The 26,838-nt window shown below is 41.9% G+C and overlaps 1 protein-coding gene across 6 annotated transcripts; it reads right to left on the bottom strand.

Moving 5' to 3' along the window:
• Positions 1-1,167: 1,167 nt before the first annotated feature.
• LOC309372619 (specifically androgen-regulated gene protein) lies at positions 1,168-18,275 on the bottom strand. 6 transcript variants are annotated; one of them, XR_014169573.1, is made up of 5 exons: positions 7,154-7,285; positions 6,859-7,015; positions 4,139-4,313; positions 1,763-3,463; positions 1,168-1,732 (listed from the first exon to the last, which is right to left on the bottom strand). XR_014169573.1 is itself a non-coding variant. In XM_081916376.1 (4 exons), exons 2-4 carry the CDS (start codon positions 6,970-6,972, stop codon positions 2,049-2,051), a joined length of 1,704 nt encoding a protein of 567 aa, XP_081772502.1. In that variant the 5' UTR covers positions 6,973-7,015; positions 18,222-18,275; the 3' UTR covers positions 1,168-2,048. The 6 variants fall into 6 exon arrangements, 4 of the variants coding, with proteins under 4 accessions (XP_081772502.1, XP_081772500.1, XP_081772501.1 ...); XR_014169574.1 differs by having other exon boundaries at positions 1,767-3,463; XM_081916376.1 differs by lacking the exon at positions 7,154-7,285 and adding an exon at positions 18,222-18,275 and having other exon boundaries at positions 1,168-3,463.
• Positions 18,276-26,838: the final 8,563 nt, after the last annotated feature.

Raw genomic sequence — 26,838 nt, 5'->3', positions numbered from 1 at the left:
TTTAAATCAGTTAGCCACAGAATAACTTTTAGAGTACAAGTATGCTGTTAGTCTCTTCATGCAACTTCATCTAGAACAGGGATAGTAAACCTTTTTATACCTACTGCCCACTAATGCATCTTTCTTGATGGTAAAATTTCCTTACCGCCCAACATTGATCGATGGAAGGAGGATTGAGCTTGTGCCGTAGAACCCCCTACCACCCACCTAGAAACCTGAAATGCTCACTAGTGGGTGGTAAGGACCAGGTTGACAACCCCTGATATAGAACAACAACATACCAACAAAATGAATGGGTTAGGTGTTTTGTGTGCACCTAGTAATATCTGGATGAGTTTCTAATAATTAAAAAAGAATTGTGTTACAATGTTTAGTGTTGAACTAAGATACAGTACATTTTCATTTTCTCTCTAATTTCTTATGGTATTCAACTCCTGAGATGGGAAAGCATGAGAGAGGGAAAGAAAATGTAAACAGAACTGTTGCACAAGAGCACTTGGATTTTACAAAAGAACACTTTTTTAATCATAGTGGATGATTGGCTCCCAAGCTCTTTTGATGTGTTCCCCACCACCACATAAATACTACAGTTCAGCTAGTTCAAAGCCAAAAATCCATCCTTCCCTTATAGATTGGAGACCTGCTGAGCTGCCAAATACAGTGGCACCTCGGTTTACGAACGTAATCTGTTCTGGAAGTCCGTTCTTAAACCAAAACCATTCTTAAACCGAGGCGCGCTTTCCCTAATGAGGCCTCCCACTGCCAGTGCCCTTCCACCATTCAGATTCCATTCTTAGACTGAGGTAAAGTTTGCAAACCAGGACACAACCTCCGGCTTTGGGGAGTTCATAAACCGAATAGTTTGTAAACAGGGCTGTTCTTAAACTGAGGTACCACTGTATGCTGGGGTTCCTCAACAGATGAGATGGTGGGAAAGAGTCACTTGCTCTAATACTGTGATGCTAAATACAGTAGGTTTAGCTTCAGCTCATTATCATTAAAGAACCTGTAATGTTTGAGCCACAAACCTTTCCAGAGATAGCAGTGATTTTATGCAACTATGCTTACTTTCAAGGTTATAGTTAAATTTTGTGTTTCCCACAGACCAGTTCTCCCTACTCCACTTTACTATTTTAACACGTTTTACTAACCAAATAAAATCCAAAGTTTCCTCCATATAAAATAGTTTATTTTTCAATTTTTAATGCAATTTTCATTCTAGAATACTGCATGATTTTCAATGAGCATACAATAGTAATTTGTTCACATAAGCAGGTACAACAAACTACCATCTACCAGATCAATTTTAGTTCTAGTATTCATTTGCTTTTAATCAAATTCTAGCCAGCCATTTTGAAGATATGTTGGAGGTGAATTGGCAAGTACTTCTTATCATTCATGAACTTGACACTTAAGATTCATATCCGATGCATTCTTGCCAGTTTATTAAATATCTAGCGCATGCGTCATCTCAGTGGATATAAACAGGCCTCCTGATTCCACCAGCTACACTGTGTGCAGCAAATTATCAGGCCCAGAGTTTTAAAAAGGAACCAAAAAACATTATTGCAACTCAATCTTAACTAAAGATTTCTAGCCATATGGCTGTCGTCATGTTACAAGACCTATGAGTTCATAGTTTGGCATAGTAATTACAACTTAGATCTTTGAGAGTTCCCCCTTCCAGTTAACCACATACTTATTACATAGTCATGCATTCATTCATACATACCTGTACATACATACATACATACATACATACATACATAATCATACTTTTATACACTATATACAACACCCTAAGATCCTATAAAGGTGGTGGCAGATGTAAATGGCAGAATTAATCCTCCTCTACAGAAGTGCTAGTTCTCGTGCAGACAGCTGAAGCCAGTGCTGGTTAATCCATCAAGAATGTCTACAGACTAGACAAGACCTTCATCCTATGCTGCAATTCCTCCCATTTTAGCTGAAGAAGCGGAGGGAGCAAGCAAGTATACTCATTATCCACAACTGAACACACAGTTTTTGTACTAATCAAATGATTTGGCTTACTCCTTCAATAGACCAAGTTTTTTCAAAGCCTCCTTTCTATGCTCCTCTGTGGCCCCCTTAGGGGTGATCTTTACACTGACACATGGTTGCCTGGGCAGCTTAGAGGGGGGCTGAAGTGGATAAGATCGTCGTTTGTCGCTTTTTTCCAACTCAGCATTATGCATTTTGTTTTCCTTCAGATCAACAAAGTCTTTCCCCGTGCCAAGGGAAGCTGGGCGTGGCCGGCTACTGCGAAGAAAGTTTGGAGTGATCTTGTCAAAAAATGACATTTTGCCATGTGAACCACTGTTCTTAATATTCTGGTCCTCGCTCCCAGAAGAGATGCAACTGCTCAAACCAACACCTGAACGCTCCAATGTTTTGGATTTGACATTGACTTGTTTGACAGCTGCAAGGTTGATATCCATTGGGTAGATTTCTTTCCCACCAACCTGGTTGTGCTGTTCATCAGATTTCTTATCAGAGGTGACATTATCCATATTTACATTCTCCCTGCTGCTTGTCCTGGGAGTTTCTCTTGGAATTGAGTAAGGTGTGGTTTTGATCACATGATCATCGGGATCTTTTTCTTGATCTAGTGGGAGACCCAGTTTCTTAAGAGCTTCTCTCCTGGCTCTCCCCTGTTCATTTTGGATTGAATGAACTTTTTCCATGGAAAAATCACCAGTTGCAGCTCTGGGCCTGCCGTTTGATGGAGCCAGAACCTTTATCTTGTGACTGGGATCCACATTGAGTGACACAGCATTACCTTTGCTGGTTTTAAGGATAATATTGGGAGGCAGTTTCCTGGGTTTGGGGGCAGTGGGAGGACCTTGCTTGAAGTTGGGATCTAGGGCAGGTTCTTCCAGTGTAGGTTTTTGATAATTTTCTTGAGCAAAAGTAATTTGTTCAGAAATCTTCTTGCTACTTTTAGGAGAGAGAGGTTTCAGAATGGCTTCTTTCCCAATTGCTACCCCCATCTTATCTAGTGAAAGTTCCGTCTGGGTAGCTGCAGCCCCATATCCCTCCACTACATCAACATTCCTCTTATTTTCATAGTGAGGTGTCCCACTTGGCTCTTGCCCACTTCTAGGATGACTCCTCCGCTGGTCCTGGAAAGGTTCAGGGGGTGGGATGACTATAGATTCCAAGTTAGATGGCCTTAACTGGGAGCTCATTTTAGGCTTGTCATTTGGTATGTCCACTGGCTCATGCTTAGGAGACCCCCATGAAGTCTGGCATTTCAGAGAATCAGCAACATTAGACCCTGTTGCTTCAGCAAGGGAAACCTTGGGAGCGCTTTTTACACCGATGTTCCTTGGAAAGATATGGTGACCTGGATTTGGGGTGACAACAGGAACAGAGCCAGAAAGACATTTTTTGCTCTTTGGTTCAATTTTGTTGCGCTTTCCTAGATTTTCATGATCCAGCTCTACAATGTTGGGGGTGGGGATAGAAAGAAACAAAAGAAGGAGAAGTAAGTATTGTTCTTACAATCTTACTATCACAAAACCTCAACAAAGAGAAAGAGGAGAAGAGCAAACCCAAGTCCTTAAATTATTTGCCTTACCACAAAAGGATGAATTAAAAACAAAATACTAACTGTATCAAAGTGATATTTTAACAAATCCCACACATGGTACTTATTAGATTAAAAGCTCAAGGAGTAACAGAGAATATGTCTGTCTGTCTGTTTGTCTGTCTGTCTGTTTGTTTCTATGGTGGGGATGTGTGCTTGTAACCAAACTGGAACTGGATTTAGAGGTTAGGAAATGTCTTTGGTTTTTCCACAGCATAAGTGCATTGCCTTGAACCATAGTACTTTAAGTTACCAACCTAAAGCGATAACTCAAGCTCATTATGGCTACTTTTAGTTGTTCAAAGGAGCTAAAATGAATGTGTGCTTTTTAGCATCCAAGCTACTAGATCTACCCCTAAATTTTGTGCTCTTAATAGAACATGCATGTGAAACACTTTTTCCACACGGAACTCTACAGTTCTGAAACTAGTTCTGTGCTTTGTTTCCTCACCACCACCTTGACTGAGCCAGGAATGATGCTTCAGCTGAAACATTCCTGTTAAAGAATCACAAGAGAACTCAGCTTACCTTTAGGAACATCTCTCATAGGCCACGTTCGTGGATGCTTAGAAGACTCAGCTGTCTCTGCCTCATCAGTAGAAACTCCGCTGTCTCCTTCAGTATCCAGAGAATCTAGTGTTTCTTCAAGGAACATAAGACATTCTTTCTCCGCCACTGATAGATAGTCATAGCCACTGTCACTCTTCAAGACAAAAAAAAACACAAAAAAACCCCTGAGCAACATGAACAAGGAGACATAAAAGCTCAAAAAGAATTATCCTTATCTCAAATTTATTACCTTCCATAAAGACTTAATTACTGCAGTGAATTTGCAAGAATTTGGTCTGTCAGTAAGCCTACAAAGGAGCACTACCTAATCTTTATAACCAAGGTCAACACCACCATTATTGTTCTCCCTTTTTTGTTCTCCCGCTGAGACCACATAACACCGGTCTTGAAAGACCCACATTGGTTCCCAGTATGTTTCTAGGCACAATTCAAAGTGTTGGTGCTGACCTTTAAAACCCTAAATGGCCTCAGTCCAGTATACCTGAAGAAGCGTCCCCACTCCCATCGTTCAGCCCGGACACTGAGATCCAGCGCTGAGGGCCATCTGGCAGTTTCCTCAGTGCGATAAGTGAGGTTACAGGGAACCAGGCAGAGGGTCTTCTCGGTAGTGGTACCCACCCTGTGGAACACCCACCCACCAGACGTCAAAGGAAAAAACAACTACCAGACTTTTAGGAGACATCTGAAGGCAGCCCTGTTTAAGGTAAAGGTAAAGGGACCCCTGACCATTAGGTCCAGTCGCGGACGATCTGGGGTTGCGGCGCTCATCTCGCTTTACTGGCCGAGGGAGCCGGCGTACAGCTTCCGGGTCATGTGGCCAGCATGACTAAGCCGCTTCTGGCGAACCAGAGCAGCGCACGGAAACGCCGTTTACCTTCCCACCGTAGTGGTACCTATTTATCTACTTGCACTTTGACGTGCTTTCGAACTGCGAGGTGGGCAGGAGCAGGGACTGAACAATGGGAGCTCACCCCATCGCGGGGATTCGAACCACCAACCTTCTGATCAAAATAGACCATGAATTTTCTGCAACCACCACTCCCATTCTCAAAGACTTCAGACAGAAAGACTGAATGTGGCCACAAGATATTTGGGTCAATGGTCCAATGGCCAAAATGAATGCATAAATTACATCTACCAGATTCCAAGATTCACAGGATTTGTCTGCTTTCAGTAATTTTCAAGCATAGATATTACAAGTTGAGTTCCAACTGTCAATTATTTAATGTCAATGTCCCAGCTGATATACCCAAATGGTAATAAGATAAAAATCTGACATAGGAAGAGTTGGATTCCCTTGCTTTTTCTAGGATGAGGCCATGTGGGAGTTTTTGCAAGGTACAGGTTTATTACGATGACAAGGTAGAGGCCCCACAATAATTGAACTACCCTGCTCATCGTTATTAATTAAATGCACAAGTTCACTTCTAGTGTGCAACAGAAGGAATGGAAGTTCAATTCAGAACTGTAATTTGCATAGCTGTCAACTTTTCCCTTTTCTTGCAAGGAATCCTATTCGGAATAAGGGAATTTCCCTTAAAAAAAAGGAAATGTTGACAGCTATGGTAATTTGTGGTTAGTAAATCTCTACAAACTACAGTTAGCAAATATCTAGTAAGCTTCAAGTCAGACAGGAAATAGTTTACCTGGTCTCATCACTCACTGGACAGAAATCCACTCCACCCCACAGGTTACAGAATGACAGTGCTAAACTTGGAGTGAAGCTGTGTTAAACTTTAGTGAAACATATCACAGAAGTTTGCATTTACACAAACTTGGCTAAGGCTCACCACAGTGCACTCTCCATCACCATCTCTTCAATATGGCATTATTATTATTCTTCAATGGACTAGGCATTGGGAAACTGCAACTACAGCAGCTCCAAAACATTTCTAGTGGAAGTACCGCCATTCAGTTGTCATTCGAATTTTAATATTCTCAGCAGGTTGACTGAGGGAAACTCCTTCACATAGGTGCTTGGAGAAGCCTCACATCCTAAGGGCAAGTTCATACATTCATGACCATCACTCAAATAATTTAACACCAAGGGCTCATCCACACAGTGCTTTCTAGGTGCATGTTCATGCTTGCAAGCTCTGTGTCTGAGCGCTTTGATTTCCGCCCCCCCCCCCCGTTGCTTTCTCAAGGAAAACCTGCTATTTATGCTGCATTGAAACAAGTGGCAATTTGGGTTTTCTGTGGATTTCCATTTGCTTCAATTCAGCGGTAAAGAACAGGTTTTCACAGAGAAAGTGCTGGGGGAAATAGAAAAGGACTCAGTCACTGAGCATGAAAGCACAGACCCCTGCCTAGAAACAGCACACAAGGAAGTGACCTAAGTGACAATCAAGTCAAATGCTTGCCTCAAAAATTAGTTGCCCCAAACAATATGCTTATCCCTGTGTATCCCATCAGCCTAATTCAGCGTATCAGAGATTATGGTAGTTGTAGTGCAACTACAGGTTCCCCATCCCTACAATACAAAGCCCTAGCTTGCAAGTAATTCTGATTTTTAAAAAATTTTAGTTGGAAACTTTAGCCCAAGGTTAAGATGGTGCTTTATCTTTTATATTTCTTAAATGTTTTAGCAGTTGGATATTTTATTTAGGGCTATAGACCTGTCTGAACGTTCTGAAATTATGTGGAACAGAAAAATAAATTGAATTAAATTAATATACCTTTCCGGACAAGTTGGAGTCGTTGCTGATCATACTGTCACAACTGCCTGCACTGTGAACACTTGCTCTGGGTTCTGGGTCAGCTGTCCTTATCCACAAATCCTTTTTAGGCATATCACTAGTCAGGCAAGGGAGCAGTAAGTATGACTGAGGAACTCTGGAGAGGAAACATAAGAAGAAGCCATAAACATGTATCACAACTTCAGAACATACTCAAAAACAGATTACTGCTGCAGAAATCCTGCCGGTTGCTGCATATGAATATCATTTTTCAAGGATTTCAACTCATTTATACCTTGCTGCTTTTACACACATGGCAGCTTACAACAAGATATAAAGCAAAGCCCAAATTCACAAGCCTTGGGATCCAATAAAGTCAGTACACTTGACTTAGTAGTACTTTCCCTTCACCATGATACATTGCTAATCAATTCTTGGAAGCAGTGTCCTCAGGGCCACCAACAAACAGGTAGAAGGGGTAGGAGTTTGTGGGTGGCCAACCCCTCCACCCCACCCCAGCTTTCATCCTTTTTTAGTAGCATAAGTATGTCAATCAGACATTTATGAAGAAAATTAGAGCAGAAAATGTGACTCAGCAGGCAGCACTGTTGCTAAGGACACTTCATCACTGTTGCTAAGCAACTGGAGGAAGAAATATTGATGCCCAAGCCTGGGACTCAAGAGGGGCTCCTCCTAGAGTAGCAGGAAAAATCAGAAGCTAAGAAGAAGAGGATACTGGGGTGTGTTTGTTAAAGCACTTTCCTCATGTCCACATTATTTCATTCATTCAGTGTGCTGCCTTTATAGAATAAAACAAATTGGGCTTGGTTCAGTATATGTTACTTAGAAGTAATTCCCTTGAAATAAATGAGGCTTCCTTCCTAACTGAGGAAAAACATATGTGATATTGCAGTTGTTACCCTGCTCTGCTTTTCCACACCCCACAAACAATCACTACTGGTCTGCTTGTCGTCGCTGGGCTGTTCTTTATTAATATACAGTAATAATCTTTGCCTTGGCTTTTGACATCTGAGGTGTGTTTTTAAGAGCTACCCTATTGCTGTGACAGTGATCTATGTTAACTTTTTTAACATCAACTTTTAAATTGTTGTAACCTGTTCTGGGACCTGTTGCTGAAGGGCAGCCAATCAAAATAAACAATACTAATACAAAAATACAAAAAGAATCAGCAAATAAAGCAAACAAACAAAATTAAACATCTTACAACTGCAGCGAGTTAAAATTCCTATACACTGTACTTTTAACATAATAGTTTTTTTAAAAAAAATCAAGGCAAAATGTTTTGCGCATAACTGATAAAAGTTGCAGCCATTTTAAACCCACTTCTGTCTATGCATAGCTCTCACTCACACACCCTACCTTTCAGGAATAAATAAAAATAAATACTCTGGGCAGAATTACTATTTATTACTAGCAACCTTGTGCCCAGCATTGCTTGGGAATGTTAAGGATCGGTTCACACCAGTGTTTAATGTGTATTTGCAGCTCATTTTGTCTCTAATTATTATTATTTTTGCATTGTCTATATGATGCCTCCTTATCCAAATGGCAGCCCACACCTTTTCCCACTAAATTTGAATTTTCCTAATCAATGGATAATCCAGTAAAGAAAGAAAATACAAGTTAAAATAGTATGTGACCAGACTGTGGATCCAATGAAGTGCATTGTGTGGGCAGGTTGTTTTACATGACTGGTGACATTTCAGTGGGTGCTGCCTGCAACACTTCCTACTTCCATTTTGTTTCCATCTGCCCAAAGAAAAGCTGCTGAAGGCACATTCACATTTTAACAGTATTTTTTTTATTAAAAAACCCAGTTATTTTGGCCAGAAGTGCTTTTGCTTGAAACAGCTGTATTAAAAATAAAAATAAAACTTGTCCTTTCAGATACAAGAGGTGGGAAAGGAAATAAAGGCAAGGAAGTGACCATCTTTCATGCCACTGTCTCCAAATCCTTGCTTGACTTGGAGCCACACACATTACTGAAGGCGGCGGCAGCATTCACTGTTTTGTGCACATCTGGTACATCAGAAAACCTGTATATAAAAAATTAAAACGTGCACATGTACAGGTAACAAATATCTGTGCAAATATCCACAACAGACTTCAGGTTTCCTGGCTTGGAGCAACACATACATTTTAAAAATAGTGGCTTTTGTACAAATTTGGCACACTGGAAAACTTGTATTTCAGAAATTTATGAAGTGTGTGCATGGGTAAGTAAATACCTGCATACATGCCCACAATGGACCTCAAGTTTCCAGAACCTATGATGAGTTATGAAGTACTAACTGAGAGCAGGGAACACCAACACAATATTGTGAATACATCCAATCAAACACCACCTACTAGTGCAGACAGAAAATAGTAAGAGGTTTTGAAAGCACTCGTGTGGATGACAACAAACAAGCATGCACATGCAGAAGTTGGCCCATGTCGACATTAACCCCTAAAGTGATCACCAACATAAAACTAGCATATCAGAAAGGTTTTGAAATCAGTGGTTAAAAAATCAGTTCAGTCCACCATCTTGATTCAAAATGCTATCTAAATGTACTTGAACACAGACGAAAACCTGCTCTTTGATCTCAGGAATCATTATGCAAAATGTGGTTACAATATCTTAAGGAGGTGTCCAAATATACAGTGAACAAACATTTTTCCAAACTACATAGTAAGTATTTTTAAGTCATGTCACATATTTCACAAAAAGTGACTCACAATGTTAAAAAACTAGCAAGTAAACAAAGTATAAAAACAAGACTAGCTGGAACAAAACAAGTCATACAGCAAGAATAGCTATTAAAAGCAATTTGCTCTTTCATAAGGTTTTTCTTATAGCACTTCTTGCACATCCATTGCTGTCACAAATCCCAACATCATTTGGAAATGCCATGTTGACAAAATCAGTTTCTCTTTCTGCTTTTTAGCAGATTTTTATACATTCCTGTTGCTGTTTCAGTTCAGAATTGGATCAATCCCAAGCCTTTTTAAGGGGTTCTCTTTCTTTATGTAATAAGAGGAGGGGGGCAGAGAGACTAGCAAGTCCTGCCCCTTCCAGCACATCCCCCTCCTGTTCTCTGCTGGTTAAGGCTTGCTGCACATTCTCAAACCCCAACAAGCACTGCAGAAATGGCCCATGCCCACATATATCTGGCTATAGAGATGGAATCTTACTCTGGATTGTTGAAGACCCTGCTGAAGTCCCCACAGTAGCTACCTCTGAAATGAGTTCTCATCTTGGAGTTTAAGACCACTTCCTCCTGTACACAATTTCTAGCTTGTGTGCCTTAAATGGTAGAAGAGACCATTTCGAGTTACCTCTCTCAGTCAAGAGAGAAGGCATTAGCCGAGACCAATGCTTCACCAAACTGTAGACATTTTGCTTGCCAGACAGAATAAACTCCTCCTATCTTCATCCATCACCGCATGCTGTTCTAGGTGTTTTCTCAATGCCACGCCCCACCCCCACCCCCAGGCTGACTGGGTTGGGGGTGCGAGTGGAGGGAGGAGAGGAAGAAATCCCTGTTGCACCAGTGCAGCTCATTGCTCCCACTAGCGCAGCTATTTCGTTGAATCTATCCCTATGACCGGATGTAACCCTTGTAGAAGAGTTTGGATTTGATATCCCGCTTTATCACTACCCTAAGGAGTCTCAAAGTGGCTAACATTCTCCTTTCCCTTCCTCCCCCACAACAAACACTCTGTGAGGTGAGTGGGGCTGAGAGACCTCAGAGAAGTGTGACTGGCCCAAGGTCACCCAGCAGCTGCATGTGGAGGAGCGGAGACACAAACCCAGTTCCCTAGATTACGAGTGTATCGCTCTAAACCACTACACCACACTGGCTCTTGTAATGAAAGAAAGGCTCTATGTTTCTCCAAGCTTATAGAAGTTCAGCCTCAGGACAACAGAAGACCTGCATGCATGAAATGCACTACATTAAAGCACCAGCTTTCTTTGCACAGGAGCACATTCCTTCGGGATGACAAGGAGAGCAAAGGATGACATTTCACAATATCATACCCCTTTATTATTACTACTAATGCTGACTATGCCTATGAACCAGCAACGCTGCAAAGTCACAGATTAACTTTAAATAATGCAAGGTTGTCACAGGCTCTATGGGCAACCTGCCTATTTACTTAGGGCAGAGGCCAGGGTGTGCATTTCCCTACCTGGCACATACCTCACATTCCTTATGTGAAGGAGAATGCCTTAAAGGGACAGGCCACACACATATAGTAGGAAAGGGGTCTTTTAGAAAAGGCCCATCCAGACAGCCCCTTCCCACGTTCCCGCTTTAAAGCTATAGTGCACAATGAGTGGTGTGGGATGAGTTGGAGGAAATCTAAGCAGGTGTCTTTCACCCCTACTAGGGATGGAGAAATCTGCCAGTTTAAGATTTGCATTTTTCCAGTGTTAAGTTCAGTCCATCACATTTTCACACCTGACTGTGATTTAAAAATAATAATAATCTTAGAAGTATTCATTAGCATTTTATTCCACATTTTGCCCAATGTGCACACTTTTGTAAGCAGTTTTACCTAACGGAATGTATTTTTGTATGTTACTTTCACTATTGTGAGCGTTTCTGTGTACATTTCCCCATAATATATGCAAAATTCTGAATCTTTTGAAAGAAAGTTGACTTTTGGTTCACATTTTGTTTTGGTGAAATATAAATTAGGTACAATGATGGAATTGTAGAGTTGGAAGGGACCCCAAGGATCATTTAGTCCAACCCCCAGCAATGCAGGAACATGCAGCTTGTCCCATATGGGGATCAAAGCTGAAACCTTGATGTAATCAGCATCACACTCTAACCAACTAGATTCACATTTAAGCGTACACTGAAATGACTTTCTTCCCCATCCCTCATCCCTACACACATATACCACTGAAAGAGGCCAGCTGCTCTGGTGCCACTGATATAAAATTAACAGCAACAACATATGTCTGATTCCTTACCCACCTGTCACCATAAGCTTCCAGGGAGGATTACAGCAATTTAAAAATACAATATTAAAAACAAATTATAGTCACAATAATAGGGTGGATCCTAATAATATATATCTCATATATATCTCAGGTCACGTACCAGAGGCCAAGGTACAATGGAGACTACACAAGGAATGTGTCAGATACACCTCTGTGGGGAGGGAATTCCAAAACTTTGTGGTGGCCACCAAAAGTGCCCTCTCCCAGGCCACCACGCACAAATTTCTGAGGGTGGTGGAACTACCAATGTGAGGCCCAGATGAAAACTGCAGCTGTTTTAAAACAGAGGTTGATACATAGGGGACTAGTGGGGGATTAAGCTGACTGCAGGTCATGTCCGGAAATTCTACACCGGTTACAAAAGGCAATGTTGACTACACCCCAGCTAAGCTTCAAAATCGTATTAAAGCTTCAAAATCACATTAAAGGGCAACTGAGGGGGTAGGGGTATGATGGACAGGTGGCATTTACAAATCAGAACATTCATCGGTTCATGTGAAATTGGTGCAAAGTTTGCCTCAAGGTGATACAACATCCGCTGTTTATTGAGCCTTCATTCCAATTTGTTTGCGCAGTTCATAAAACTTCACTTTGAGTTATTGTTGTCCCACACTTCCGAGTGCACGTCCTCATTTTTTAAATAGACTTTTTCTTTTATGGTGTGTATAAACACTTCCTTATATACTGCTTTTCCTCCAGGGAGCTTGAGTATCTGGTTTGGCTATACTTTATCCTCACAACAACCCTGTGACGTTAGCCTGTGATAAGATCACCCACCAAGTGTGCTTCATAGCTAAGTGAATGCCTTTCCAGTCCTAGTCATTTAGCTTAACTTATACTAACAAAGACCTGATTGGACAGGAAATAATACAACCATAGAAATACAATGGCTATATTCACATCAACCTCAATACAGCCTCATGGTATCATCCTCTATGTCACATACTGTCTTATTTTTCCCACAGTCTTGAGACTCGAATTCACCACGTGCTGGTATGCTCCCTCTTCTCATATATTGTCTCCTCCTTCACAGTTTGCTGCGACAGAGCCAACTGTGATTATACCTAATCAGAATTGCTTCAAAGTTATAATTTACAAACCTTCACCAAACACATTTAAAGCCTTTTAATCCTAGTTTGGTCCTAATGCAAATCCTACAGAAAGGGAAAAGCACGCCTCTGGTTAACCTTGAAGCCCTCTGCCCCATATTGTTTTATGTCAAACAGCCCTGGCCACAGCCCTCATGTTCCCCAGCTTCCCCCTCAAAAAGTTTAGAGTTACATACTAAGGCAACTCTACACACTGAAGCCATTCATGTTTCACCCTGATGCTTGACTCGCACCCAATCCCCTCTGCCTTCTGTCCTTCCAAAATAAATAGACATAAGCCCTAGTCCATAGACACTGAGTCTCTTTGTGTGTGAACCTCCAGGCTGATCCGCAAGGTCAGATTTGAATCTTCAAGCTACAGATCCAAGCCATGATCCAACAGCCAAGCTATGTGAGAGGCACCCTACAGCTTCTGTTGAAGCAGCTACTGGACTTGCCTAAGACTATGCAACAAAATCAGTGGCAGAAGCCAAGAGTGTCACCCATCTTTTCCCACCACTCCCTCCCCATGCTTCGTTCAGTACATGAAGCCATTCTGCCTTGTGAGGATGTGGTCACAAGCTTTCTAACCAGAAAGACGTGTTTCCAGCTCCACCCCTCTGCCTGTCACATTCTGTAAAGTCATCCAGCAAGAGATGGGAAGACTACTCCCTCTTAACATGGATAACTAGTATTTAAAGCTCAGCAGCACTGAAAAGCTTCTTTTCAAAATGCAGGCATGTCAGTTCCATTCGTAAGAAGGCGCTAGAGCATCACAGGGTGTGTTCATTCAAATTGCAAAAATCAGCGTGACCAAGGGTGCTATCACGTCAGCGAATCATCTTATATAATAAAAAGGAAACTCTCAAAGATTGCGGTGCATGTGTGCCAATCATAATATTTACAGTTTTCACATGGGAGACTGAATGCCTTCCATTATTCCTCAGCCTTGGCCATGCCCTTGATGCCACATACATAAGCAACAATCTAGAAAGGGGGCAGTCCCTGCCTCACTTCCCATCTCATCTTCCTTAGGTTAGGAAGGACCTTTATGAACTCTGCTTGGGGGAAATAAGCTATCTTGTGTTCTACAAAATCCAGCAACAGGGTTCATTCACATCACGGCACTGTACACAGAGATTAAATCAAGACAAAATCCCACAGCCTCCTATCAAAGACAGCAAGCTCTCCACTCGAGTTACCATATTTTTCCGTGTATAAGACTAGATTTCCCCCCCTTAAAAATAATGTCAAAAATTAGGGGGCATCTTATACACGGATACATCTGCCCCCCCCCAATTTTCTTAAATCTGAGTCCCCCAAAATAGGGGGTGTCTTATACATGGGGGAATCTTATAGATGGAAAAATACAGTACTCTTGTGTTCCAGTACACAGTATTTGTGACGAAGTTGGATAAGAGAGTGACTAACAGGTATTTAGCAACACCACCATCATCAGTGCAGAATGTTCAGTATGGACAAAAGGAAAGTTGCTCAGACACAGATACACATACATCTTACCTTTGCTTTAACAGGATGAACACTGTTGTTTTGTGAAACACTTTTTCTTAGCCATCAATTATACCATTTACTTTCAAGTGTATAAGGAGGCAAGCATGACAAGAGAGTTACAGGGCTGGCCCAATGCATTATAGCACCTGAGGTGAACTACAAAATGGCACCACCACCCCTTCCCCCAGGGAAGAATGGGTGAGTGAAAGTCTACATCAGGAACAAGGGGGGAAATAAACATCTACATCTGGATCTGCTGCCCCTGTGGATCCTGTCGCCTAAGACAATTGCCTCACCTTGCCTCCTGAGTGGGCCAGTCCTGCAGAGTTATTTCATTAGGAGGATGCCTCATAGTAAGAAAATGTGGGGGGGGGGAGAGACTCTCATCACATTGGATCAACAATGATCACAAAAGAAGATGTGTAAAAAGCAGTCTTCTGACTTCTGTTACTAAGAGGAACAAACATGTGTCCAATATGATATTAAAGGGTTTGGTGCACTGAATAAGCAGCCAAGAAAATTACAACCTAACTTGCCCAAGACTGTATATTACTACTTAAAATTTTGATCCCTAGCATCACAATTAAGCAGCTGAACCTGGAAGGACAGTTGAGTAATCCAGAGCCTAGATATTCAAAAGGCTTTAGAAGCTAACAAAGGTGTAGTTAAAGCTCTAAAATCTGAGATATTAAATATTAACTCACAACCTGAAGCCACAGTTCACTGATAGTGATTATGAACATAGGACACAGCAGTAAAATGTTTTCTTGCTGCATTGCCACTTATTCTTAAGGAAATGAAACCAGGGTGTGCCCAATACCTGATATTGTTATGAATTTGAGGGAGAGGAAATAGGCTGTAGGTGAGATCTTTGTAACCCCTTGTAACCCCTTGATCCAGCAAGTGTTAAAACATAAGCCAGGCCATCTAGATGAGGTGATAGCCTGGGTGATGGGCCATTAAGGGGAAAACAAAGGAAAGGGGCAATTGAGTTTAGAGTTGAGTTGCAGTGATGTGGGCCAGATTTCAAGCAGCAAGCTGGGAGGAGAGAGAGAGAGAGCAATGTTTGGTGTATGTTTGAATCCAAGGCTGTGGATATGGGAGAAACAAGATCCTTTTGGGTGTTGATGCTATGATAGGCTCAGGTTGTATACATGTGCAAATAAACCATATATCATAAAGGCACCACAGTCTCCGCTATGCCTCATTCCCAAAAGGAAACATAACCCCTGGGTAAGCACCTAGAATCCCTGTAATCTTGCCCCACTCGGAGATTAGGGTGGTGTGAAATAATATCAACAACACATATCATATATGAGCCAACTGAAGGAGGCAGGCATTTTCGATTCTTGGCCTTCAGCTACAGTGGAGTCCCTGTAGGCTCTGGGCCCACAAAACATATGTTTACCATCATGTAGTGAAACGGGTACCAACACTGTGGAGGGAGCAGAGGGAATGGACAACAGCCAGCTCTCAGAAGGGAAGCAATGAGTGAGGCAGCTGTATACCCACTACCACCTCAATTTAAAGGGAGTAGGAATATGGATTTGAATCCAAATTGCTTCTTGCAAACTGAGAAGACAAGCCCCATTGGAGTTCCCAATGAGGAGCTACCTGCTGGATCTGATCCTAGCGGGACTCCCTGTCAGCATCTATCCCTTCACGTTCTCAATTGTGCCTTTGTAGCTGCAGCTGTATCTGTCCCGCACTGACATCACCTATGACATCGTTTGTGGGGAAGGTCTCACTGGCTAAACTGGGACTCTCATGGGCCAAATTATGTCAGGGAGCAGATGTTCCCCACTGCTATTTTATATCATAGGTATTAGAAACAAACAGCCCTCGGTACATGTAGTACTGCTGATTACTTTTTAGACAGAGGCAAAATACTTGGGTCTACAAGATCAGATGGTCTCCTCTATAACTAGTTGCTTTTTAAACTATAAGAAGATTAAGTACTAGGTCCTACAATCTGGAAGGTAAAGTCCTTCCACCCAGGGGCATTATAAATATGGTTTAATGTCACAAGTGATGTTAAACGCCAGCTCAGATCCTTCATTTGATGCATAGCTGCAAGTGGATTTTAATAGTGTAAAATGAAAGTCTCATCCAAATCCCTCCTTTCAACAACCAACCTATTTATTATATGTGCACTGTTACATTTTGTTTAATGTATATTTTAATTAATGTTATTGTGTATTTTAAGTATAGTAGTAAGCTGCTTAGATTTTGGCATATAAGTGGATACAACAATCAATTAATCAGTCAGATGAAGCAGTCAGTAGCGTAGTGTGGGGGGTGCAGGGGGGGCCAGCCGCAACATCTGGGGGTTAGGGTTAGGGGGCGCAAATCCATGGGTTAGGGGGCGCAAATTACTTGCCTTGCCCCGGCTGCTGACAACCCACGCTATGCCGCTGGAAGCAGTGCACATTGTTGGAATTTAGCATGCATCTGGACAAATACCAAGAGTCAATTACTATCTCTTTTCCCTGTTAGATCATTTCATGGTCCCCTCAAATAGAGGTTACTTTAATTTCTTTTATAGTATTTTCTTGGGGGGTATAGGCTTACTCCAGTTTTTAATCTAGCACACAGAGCTTAGCTGACTGACTGACACATTGCCCAAGAATACCCTGCAAATGAAACTCAGTGACTCCATTGAAGAATTTAGATTTTGTTTTTAAATAAGCTTTGGTGACATGTATTCTTATGTATTAAAAACCAACAGAATTAAAGAAAGTTGCCAGTTCACTAAAAAAAAAATCCTACTTTGAATGCATCTGCATGAACTAATGCTATTCTGCATCCCAATGGCCAAACCACATCAGAATAAGAGACAGAACGTGTCAAACATACATGCACAAGCACCTTGACCCTGGAGACCCATCCACTTCTACCTACACAAAAGACTCTTTAATCATTACCCTTACAGTACCAGAGCTGCACAATCCTAGTTTTCCAGTTTCAAATTACAAGCAGGCATAGTTCTGCATGTTTACCTACATTTAACTGATAAGGAGCACATTTCCACCCCCATCTCATGTTAAAAACAATTTCCATCCAAGTCTCTGAAGATTTATTAAAATAATTTAAATGATTGCAAAACTTAAAGTAAGCTTATTTTCCCATAAGTGTGATAATTATATATATATATAGATAGTATAATGTATAAAATATATAATATATATAATATATTATATATTATAGAGAGAGCACATTTATGCTTGGTTGCATCTTCCAGATTTTTTGAAAGGAAGCTGCTTTTCTTACTATATATTTTCATTGTTAATAAGCCTGAACAGAAGCCATGAAAGAGACAAACATTTGTCATTCACAGATTTACAGATTAAAAGTCATTTTAAAAGCAACTAAGCTACCAATAGAATTTCCCCTAAAATCTGTCAGGAAAGGTTTGCAACATGCATGGATTACCTTCACTAGGAAACTCGAGACCTTCCATAATCCTTTACGAGCCCAAAGATTTCAGTAGGAACAACGGCAAGAAAGATAGCACGAAATAGGGGAAGCGTATAAGCAAGACTGGACAAGCCAGCTATCTGGTCGGCTATTTGTATCTAAATCCAGGAACACTCCTTTTCCGCCTAAGCAAACATAGTTTAGTTAGAGTTTAACTCACCTTTACTAGGAAATAAAAACAATTCCAGCTACTCTGCTATGAAATGACACGACCAAACAGGCTATACCACCTTCTCTGTTCTCTTCTTGACCTCCTACTGACTTACCTAGACAGGTAAATTCCTCCTCTGTCTTCCTCACTCCACCCTGCTTCTGACTCTCAACCAATCATGCATCTTCCTTCAAACTCCTCATTCCAGCTGTTACCAGAAGGAGGGGAAGGCGGGATTATAGAACTCTCTGCCAACCACTTTTTTTTCCAGTTCTAAACTTTGGCAGCCAGGAATGAAGCAAAACAGGTAAATGTTTATTTTTAATCTGCATTTTCTGGAGATGAATCGTTTTGCAGCTAAAATGTCACAGGTTATATTTCCCATTCAGGGGGAACTGTAGGATATGAGTTTTCTCTTCCTCAGAAAAAAACCAGAAGCCCACGCTTGGCGTGGGATGCATTGCTTCATTCTTTGAAGCCCCTTGGCTTTCCCGTCTTTGTTAAGGCTGTATTCCTACTGCTTTTCTTCCCCTACCAATTGCTCAAAAATGCAGGCAGAGGGCAGTCAATAACTCTGGAGAATGGAGTTGTAGACATGGGTCACCTTCCATCAGCTATCTGGCTTAGATCCAGCAGTGTGTGTTATTCATTGTATTTCTTCTAACGTTCTCAGTGTAGCCAAGCTTCCCCTATCTCATTGTTGGCATCCGTCTGTCTCGGGAGACAATGGAGGAGTGTGCCTTTGGGGGTGAAGTCAAACCGTTGGGAGAGTTACAGCACCTGCTGCGGCTGTAGAGACCAATGCAGGCGAGACATGTTTTGTTGCAGCTGGGGCAGATGAAGGCATCCGGTTGTGCTGCTGCAGATGCACCATGGCATTTCTTCTCTCTGTACTCATTTCTCCTCTGGTGTGTGCTACACACTCACAACCTATCAGTCTCCGAGCACTATGGTTGTCTGTAAGGAATTCCAACACAGTGGAGTTGTTGTCAGCCTTCATGTCTCACAGACATTTTTGTAATGCAGAGTTAATGTGCCAATGGGCCAAGTGCTTGAAGCCAGCTTTCCATAGAGCATGACCTTTACACCTATATGTTAGCATCATCGCTACCCCTTTACAACCATGAAAACTAATGAAAAGAGAAATGGACCTCCCTCTGTGAACAGACTGCAGATGTGGGAACTAAATCTGTGATCCACAGGTACCAGCTGCTAGAATGAGGCAGGGAAAAACGAAGGATACAGAAGTGCATCTGCAGGCCTTATAGTGGATAGTCATTGCCCAAAACAGACTCAGGCTTATCACCATGTAAATATGCATGGATATGAAGTCTTATTTTCATTTCTGATCCATCAGAAGTTTCTTGGCTGATGCTAGAACTTGTTCAGATAAATGGGTTGCTATTATATGCAGCGACACCTGGCTGTTCCTGCACCTAACCCATAAAAGGCTGGCATCGTATAAATGGGAAATAATAATAGTAATTGGGAAATTGTAGGCTTGCTCTAGATTAGTGGAATTTAAACTTCCTACCCTCAGGAAACACTTTCTACATCAATCCATCTCCAGAATACCCCTTGTATAGTACAGAAAATTCAAGGACATACCAGTAGTTCCAGTATGCATTCTAAAATACATAGCCATCACTGGAGTCTTACTCCCAAGGAAGAAAGTGTTCATAGGCTCCTAGCATGGGAATAAGTACACCCTATGTACACTTGGGGACGCGGGTGGCGCTGTGGGTAAAAGCCTCAGCGCCTAGGGCTTGCCGATCGAAAGGTCGGCGGTTCGAATCCCCGCGGCGGAGTGCGCTCCCGTTGCTCGGTCCCAGCACCTGCCAACCTAGCAGTTCGAAAGCACCTCCGGGTGCAAGTAGATAAATAGGGACCGCTTTCTAGTGGGAAGGTAAACGGCGTTTCCGTGTGCAGCTCCGGCTCGCCAGATGCAGCTTGTCACGCTGGCCACGTGACCCAGAGGTGTCTACGGACAGCGCTGGCCCCTGGCCTCTTGAGTGAGATGGGCGCACAACCCCAGAGTCTGGCAAGACTGGCCCGTACAGGCAGGGGTACCTTTACCTTTACCTCTGTACATTTATCCTATGTACACCCTATGTACACATATCCTATGTACACCCTATGTACACTTAGGGACGCGGGTGGCGCTGTGGGTTAAACCACAGAGCCTAGGGCTTGCTGATCAGAAGGTTGGCAGGTTCAAATCCCCACGATGGGTGAACTCCCGTTGCTTGCTCCCTGCTCCTGCCAACCTAGCAGTTCAAAAGCACAAAGTGCAAGTAGATAAATAGGTACCGCTCCAGCGGGAAGGTAAATAGTGTTTCTGTGCGTTGCTCTGGTTTGCCAGAAGTGGCTTAGTCATGCTGACCACATGACCCGGAAGCTGTATGCCGGCTCCCTCGGCCAATAAAGCAAGATAAGCGCCGCAACCCCAGAGTTGTCCGTGACTGGACCTAATGGTCAGGGGTCCCTTTACCTTTATGTCCACTTGAATGCATATCCTAAGTGAGCAAAAGTGCCTGCTGCTATGCCCTTGGCTGGTGTGATAGCCGTTTATACATATGAATATGTGGAGCAGAAGCAGGAAACCCAATTGCAGCAACAGTGGCAGAATTCTTGTGGCTTAAGAAAATAGTGGCACCAGTGGGCCTTCAGAACTGGAGTAAAGTGACCAGACTTGCATTCCTATATGCACTTTGCTGAGAGCAAACCCAGTAACCCACTGAACTATGTGGGATTTACCTCTGCATAAACAGTCCTGGTATTGCAAATATTAGGAAACCAAGTATTTCCAACCCAAAATACAAACCACATGAAGTCTCAATGAAGTCCAGTTTAGCAGTCCTATGATTAGTTCATATATATATATATATAGAGAGAGAGAGAGAGAGAGAGAGAAAGAGAGAGAGAGAGAGAGAGAGAGAGTGTTTACAGGTTATTTCTGTTTCTCTTTCTGTCGTTTGCTGTCCCTCCTCCACCCCACCCACTTCAGAACACATCGAAGAGAGTAAGAATGGTGGCAATATCAACTTTGCAACCTCCCATCCCACCAACCAATTAATGAATGGAACACAACCTTTCTTTGTCATGCTCTCAAGGCTGCTGGGCTACTTCAGAGATGGCAATAAGCTGCCTATATTTTCAGATGCACAAGTGCCTTTCTTTTGCCTCATACATTTCACTGGGAGGCACCACCTTCATTTGGCATGTCGCTCTTCTGCATAGTTTGCTAGTGACACCTTCAAAAGAGAAACTCATAGCTTTGACTCTAATATGCTCCTACCTATTAATTAGTTCCTTCTAGGATGTGGCTTAAAATATATTAGTTCATCAGATTTATTGTCCTAGGTGATTTAACATGGCGTGCTTTACAAATCGGCAACAGGAAAAGCTGAAGAGGCTGGTTCTTTCACAAATTGCTCATGAATCAAGCTTGGGCTGTGCTTTACAAACATTTCCCCAGCACAAGGCATATACAAGAATTCAACCTGAGCATGAGAGATTTAGAATCCAAAAATTATTGTCATCCTTCCATTGGCTGTTTATAAAGATTTATGGACTGCTTAAACACAGAACTCTCTCAGTGGTGTACATAATAAAAATTGTAGATAAAACACAGCTAAAATGTAGCAAATCACCACTATACAAATACTGGGAGCCTACTGTAGTCCGATAATGAGAACAAATTGCCCAGCAGCTATGATTTATTTAATTTTACAGATTAACAAAGATTTGAATAGTAGAGTGAAGAATAGATAAGCTACTTATCAATTCCACATTTACTCTTCTCAATTCCACATTTTTCAGAAAAGGGCAAGAGACTTTAAAACATAAAACAGAGCAAAGGGGAATGGATATTTGAACAAAGAAATGTTGGTAAGATCCCAATAGAAGACTAAGGTCCCATTTTGAAAAATTCTAGGAAAAAGGCAGCCAAGTCTCATTGAATTATATATAACTCATTATTTAACAGACAGGTATAAAATATAGTCTACACTAGGGATGCCGTATTTCAAAAAGTAAAGTTTGCTGAGCTTTTAGAAAACCCACCGAAATTGTTGAACTTCATAGTAAAAGCTACAAGAATTTTAATCCAGGACGCCATTTTAATCCAGAACATATAGCAGCCCTTGTATATACCAATTTTCAACTATGGGTATAGAATGTATTTTCCAAATTTGTTAAATGAAGCCTAAAAGCAAGAGACTACATAGCAAATAACTCTCGTAACAGCAGTTTCTCAGACCCTCTCATGACAGAGACAGATTTAGGGAAGCTCAGTTGGTTCCACTGCACTGGGCATGGGCGTTGCATGCAACACTGCAGGGGTATTGCAACTACAACATGGTCAACTGAGCAGAATGGAAGGCGAGGGGCAGCGGGCACTGAATTTTGGCCTTGCACAGCACAATGCTGAAATTCAAAATACCAGACTCCACCCCTGCTCACGAGCATCTTCATGGTTACACAGCTACACAGCTTCACTCCTCGCGTGGGGCTTCAACTTCTAAGATTTGTTCTCAGAATTAAATTTAATGTGCTGTCTATTAATTGCTGAACTTTATATGGTCTTTATTTGTTGAATTCCGGGTGCGTTCACATTAGTGCTTTACAGCACAATGGGCTTTTTAGTGAGTTTCATGGCACTTTGCCACCTAGCTGTTCGCATCAAGCCAGCTTCATTCAGAATTAGGAACAGCTAAAAGACACCATAGGGACGCGGGTGGTGCTGTGGTCTAAACCACTGTGCCGCTTGGGCTTGACAATCAGAAGGACAGTGGTTCGAATCCCCATGACTGGGTGAGCTCCCGTTGGTCGGTCCCAGCTCCTGCCAACCTAGCAGTTCGAAAGCACGCCAAAAAGTGCAAGTAAATAGATAGGTACCACTCCGGCAGGAAGGTAAATGGCGTTTCCATGCACTCTGGCACTCATCAGTGTCCTGTTGTGTCAGAAGTGGTTTAGTCATGCTGGCCACATGACCCGGAAAAACTGTATGCAGACAAACGCCGGCTCCCTCGGCCTGTAAAGCGAGATGAGCGCTGCAACCCAAGTCGTCTGCGACTGGACTTAACTGTCAGGGGTTCCTTACCTTTTTAAAGGACACCATGCTGGATGTTAGGTTTTCATTTTTTAAAAAAAGTAATGGAAACTAGTCCAAATGCAAATGCTGGAGAGGAGATGAGGAGCTGTATTATTAGTGTTAAAGATGAACACAAATTTTAATAAATGTTACCATGTGGAAGTTAGGACAAACAGGGCCCCCCTCCTCTGCCCAACACTGTCGAATCTTTCTTTTGACATCACTGAAGTATTATTCTAAGTTGGCACACAAATGTCACCTCTGCATATGCTTAGCATTCCATTTTCTTAATTATTAACTAAAAAGTACTTGATGGAAGGGGAGAGGAAAAACTCAACATTTATTCCAGCTCAACCAGTACAACACTCCCTGAAGTAGGTGGTGAAAGTGAACAAAAATCAAACAGCAATTTGCTTCCCGTTAGTCCAGCAAGATAACATTTGAATTAGTACCCACATTGCAATAGTATGGAATGGACTTCCTGACGAGATGGTCCCTAGAGTGCTGTGACCAGGGGGTATACTGCACTGCAAAATGAACTACTTTAAGCCACCACTTAACGGGCAATATTTGTCCTGAAGAAGCTCAGTATTTGAGAGGTACCAATTTTGGCATCAACAGTTTGATGAGGTCAAAGGACTAGATAGATAACTTTCAGGATGCTCCAAATGCTGTCGCTCATGAGTCACTACGTTATGATTAACACCAGTGCATAGGCCATTGGACTGGCCTGCTGTTTTTTGTATAAGTTCTGCCTACAGCTGTCTTGCTCGTCCTTTGGAAATATGGAGCTCATAGTGGTAGGCCTTACAGATTGGTTGTTAAGAATTTTTAAAAACGTAATGTGTCTAAGGAAAAGTTTATGAAATTAAGCTTAACACTAACAATAAGTATTTCCATGAGTCTGGAGATATCTCTTTGTGTCACTTGGTTCCTTTCCTTCTATAAAACAGACTATGGTGAACTCCTCAAGACAGCAGAAAAGAAGCAGTATGTTTGATCTGAAATGCTGCAGCACAACTCCAATGGCACAGGCCACTTTCTAGAGTGTGTTCTAATTTTGCATTAATTGATTCAAAATACTTGGTCCTTATATTCTCAGCAATGCAACTCACAATTCCACTTTACCTCTAAAATTATCATTCCACCTTTCTTTTCAAAATAAATGCCGAGAAAACTAACAAAAGCCATAAAATATCAAAAAATGCAACAGAAAACATCACATGCCACAAATGCCGTTTTGCCCAAAGGTTTCTGAACGAGAGAGAAGAGATTTGGCAGGTCATCTCAGGAAAATTCTGTAAGTCGAGTGCCACAATCACAAAAGTGCCTTAACAAATTTACTTTATGTACTACTACTACTACTACTACTAATTTATTTATACCTCGCCCATCTGGCTCGCTTTCCCCAGCCACTCTGGGCGGCTCCCGAAAGAATATTAAAAACACAAAACATCAAACAATAAAAACTTCCCTAAACAGACCTGCCTTCAGATGTCTTCTAAAAGTCATAGTTTAGTTCTTGGAACAGGGCTTTTAACTAGAGATTCCTGTGGTCAAATGATGGTTTATGAAACAAGACTGCATATGCAGGATCTCCTATGAGTTTTATCTGAGTTAAGTGATTCTCCAGGTATGAAGCCTTGTTTAACAACATATGAAGTACCTTGTTGGATCTGACTAAGGTCTCCCTGCTCAGCATTGTTTGCAAGAACCCCACAGCCAGAATTCCCATAGTCCACTGGAAAGAGACCAGTAGCCCAGTGTCTGCTTTTCACAGGGTCCTGTCATAATGGATGAGTCATCTTAATATAATTAGCATGTACAGTGCAGTGGTACCTCTAGTTACAAACTTAATTTGTTCTGGAGATCTGTACTTAACCTGAAACTGTTCTTAACTAGAGGCGTGCTTTCGCTTATGTGGCCTCTTGCTGCCGCTGTGCCACCGGCACACGATTTCCGTTCTCATCATGGGGCAAAGTTCTCAACTCGAGGTAACTTTTCCAGGTTAGCGGAGTTTGTAACCTGAGGCATTTGTAACTTGAGGTACCACTGTATAATATTAAATACCATATGCCTCTAGAGATTTGAAATAGAGAAAATAAACAGACATACAAGAAAAAGAAGTTTTAGGACTCAGCCCTGCAATGATACATAATGGTTAAGATTTATCACTTCAGCTGCTGGTCAAACCAGTATGCAGGTAAATTTTGTTGTGGCCTTTACTCTGGATTTCATCCATGTTTTAACTTTAATTCCAGCAGCAAACTTCATTTAAAGAAGCGAAGCGCAGATTGTGGTTACTGGAAAAAAAATCCACAACTGATTTTGTACATATATTGGTACTCCTTATCATAATGTATCATTTTTAGTAACATGAAAAGTGGAGGGGGGAAGGAAAGTTCCATTATTCATGATTCAAAGGTATACAACCCCAGGCTGCTAAAATGTGCTATGGTCTGAAAATAGGACTAACACCATTTGAAGTACGAGCATCAAACATTAACCCACAGGGAGCAGCTAGAGCTTTGAAAACAAGTTACACTGCTTTTGTGGAAAAACATTTTAAATTAAAAGGCTTTGTTAATAATGAGCAGAGCGCTGAACCCCACTAGAATGGCAGCAGTCAGACATTCACTGTTAGCTTCCCACAGATTTTATCCAGCCAGCAGCTAAAGCAGGCGTAGGCAACCTAAGGCCCATGGGCCACATGGGGGTTGTTTAACCGGCCCACAAGCCGCCCCCCAACCAAGCCGCCTGCTTGGCGAGTCCCCACATGCTGCGCTAAACCAGCACGGTGCAGGGACTCACTTCCGCGGCGCCATCTGCTGTTGGAAGTCTCCTGCATGTTAAGCACCACTAAGCATTTCTAATCATGTCTGCGCATGCACAATGCCAAAAATTGTGTCTGTGCAAATGCAGACACTGGAAATCACAGATGTGCGTGCTCACAGGCGCGCGCAATCCAGCTCACGGAGGTATCTCCACTGGAGTGAACCGGCCCCTGAGCTAAAGCAAAGAACTACAGTAGCAGAAGACCCTTTGCACAAGTGAACACCTTCTTCCAGCTGAGTTAATACACTTCCATGCACAGGTGAGCATAAGCTGTAGAATGGCCTATGCCCAAAGCCCCTCTAGTCTTAAGGAAACGACCAAGGGCTGTTTGTTCTGCATTCAACGATCTGCATTTAATCAATTCATGCAATGAGTTGCTTTGCTCTTTTTATTGTTTTCAATCAGCTGTCATTTCTGTTTGGAGTGCTGAGAGCTACCCTGATGGCTCTAGTAGTGAGCCACATGGCAGTATACAAGTTTTAGAACAATGCACTCCAAAGAAAACTTGAGACTTTTATTGCCTTTCTTCTGGTGTCAGAAATACTATACGTAGTATGAAAATGGAGACGCCCTCTGCTGTTGGAAGTCTCCTGCATGTTAAGCACCATTAAGCATTTCTTTTGGTCTCTAGAAACAAGACTTAGCATTCAAAAGCTTGTGACTAGCTTTAAATGAGCAGAATAGTAACATCCCAATTAATCTTGCTTAAAACGTAAACATTTCCAGTTAACCAAGCGTCTAGTAATGATTACATTTGTAAAGACCAAGCATCAGTAGTTAATAACCTGGATAGAAGGCTTGA

This window comes from Podarcis melisellensis, assembly GCF_964234715.1.
Source record: "Podarcis melisellensis genome assembly, chromosome: 6".
Taxonomy (NCBI): Eukaryota; Metazoa; Chordata; class Lepidosauria; order Squamata; family Lacertidae; genus Podarcis; species Podarcis melisellensis.
The sequence above is the reverse complement of the archived record's forward strand: the minus strand, read 5'-3'. Positions and strand labels throughout refer to the sequence as shown.

Bases quoted from the DNA above. Each gene is read 5' to 3' on its own strand.
- LOC309372619 (XM_081916373.1), bottom strand. From the start codon at position 7,173: ATGTGTGTAAAAGCAGCAAG. The intron at 4,314-6,858 runs GTATATTAATTT...TTTGTCTTGAAG, and splicing joins ACTCCAACTTGTCCGGAAAG to AGTGACAGTGGCTATGACTA. The intron at 3,464-4,138 runs GTAAGCTGAGTT...CCAACATTGTAG, and splicing joins TATGAGAGATGTTCCTAAAG to AGCTGGATCATGAAAATCTA.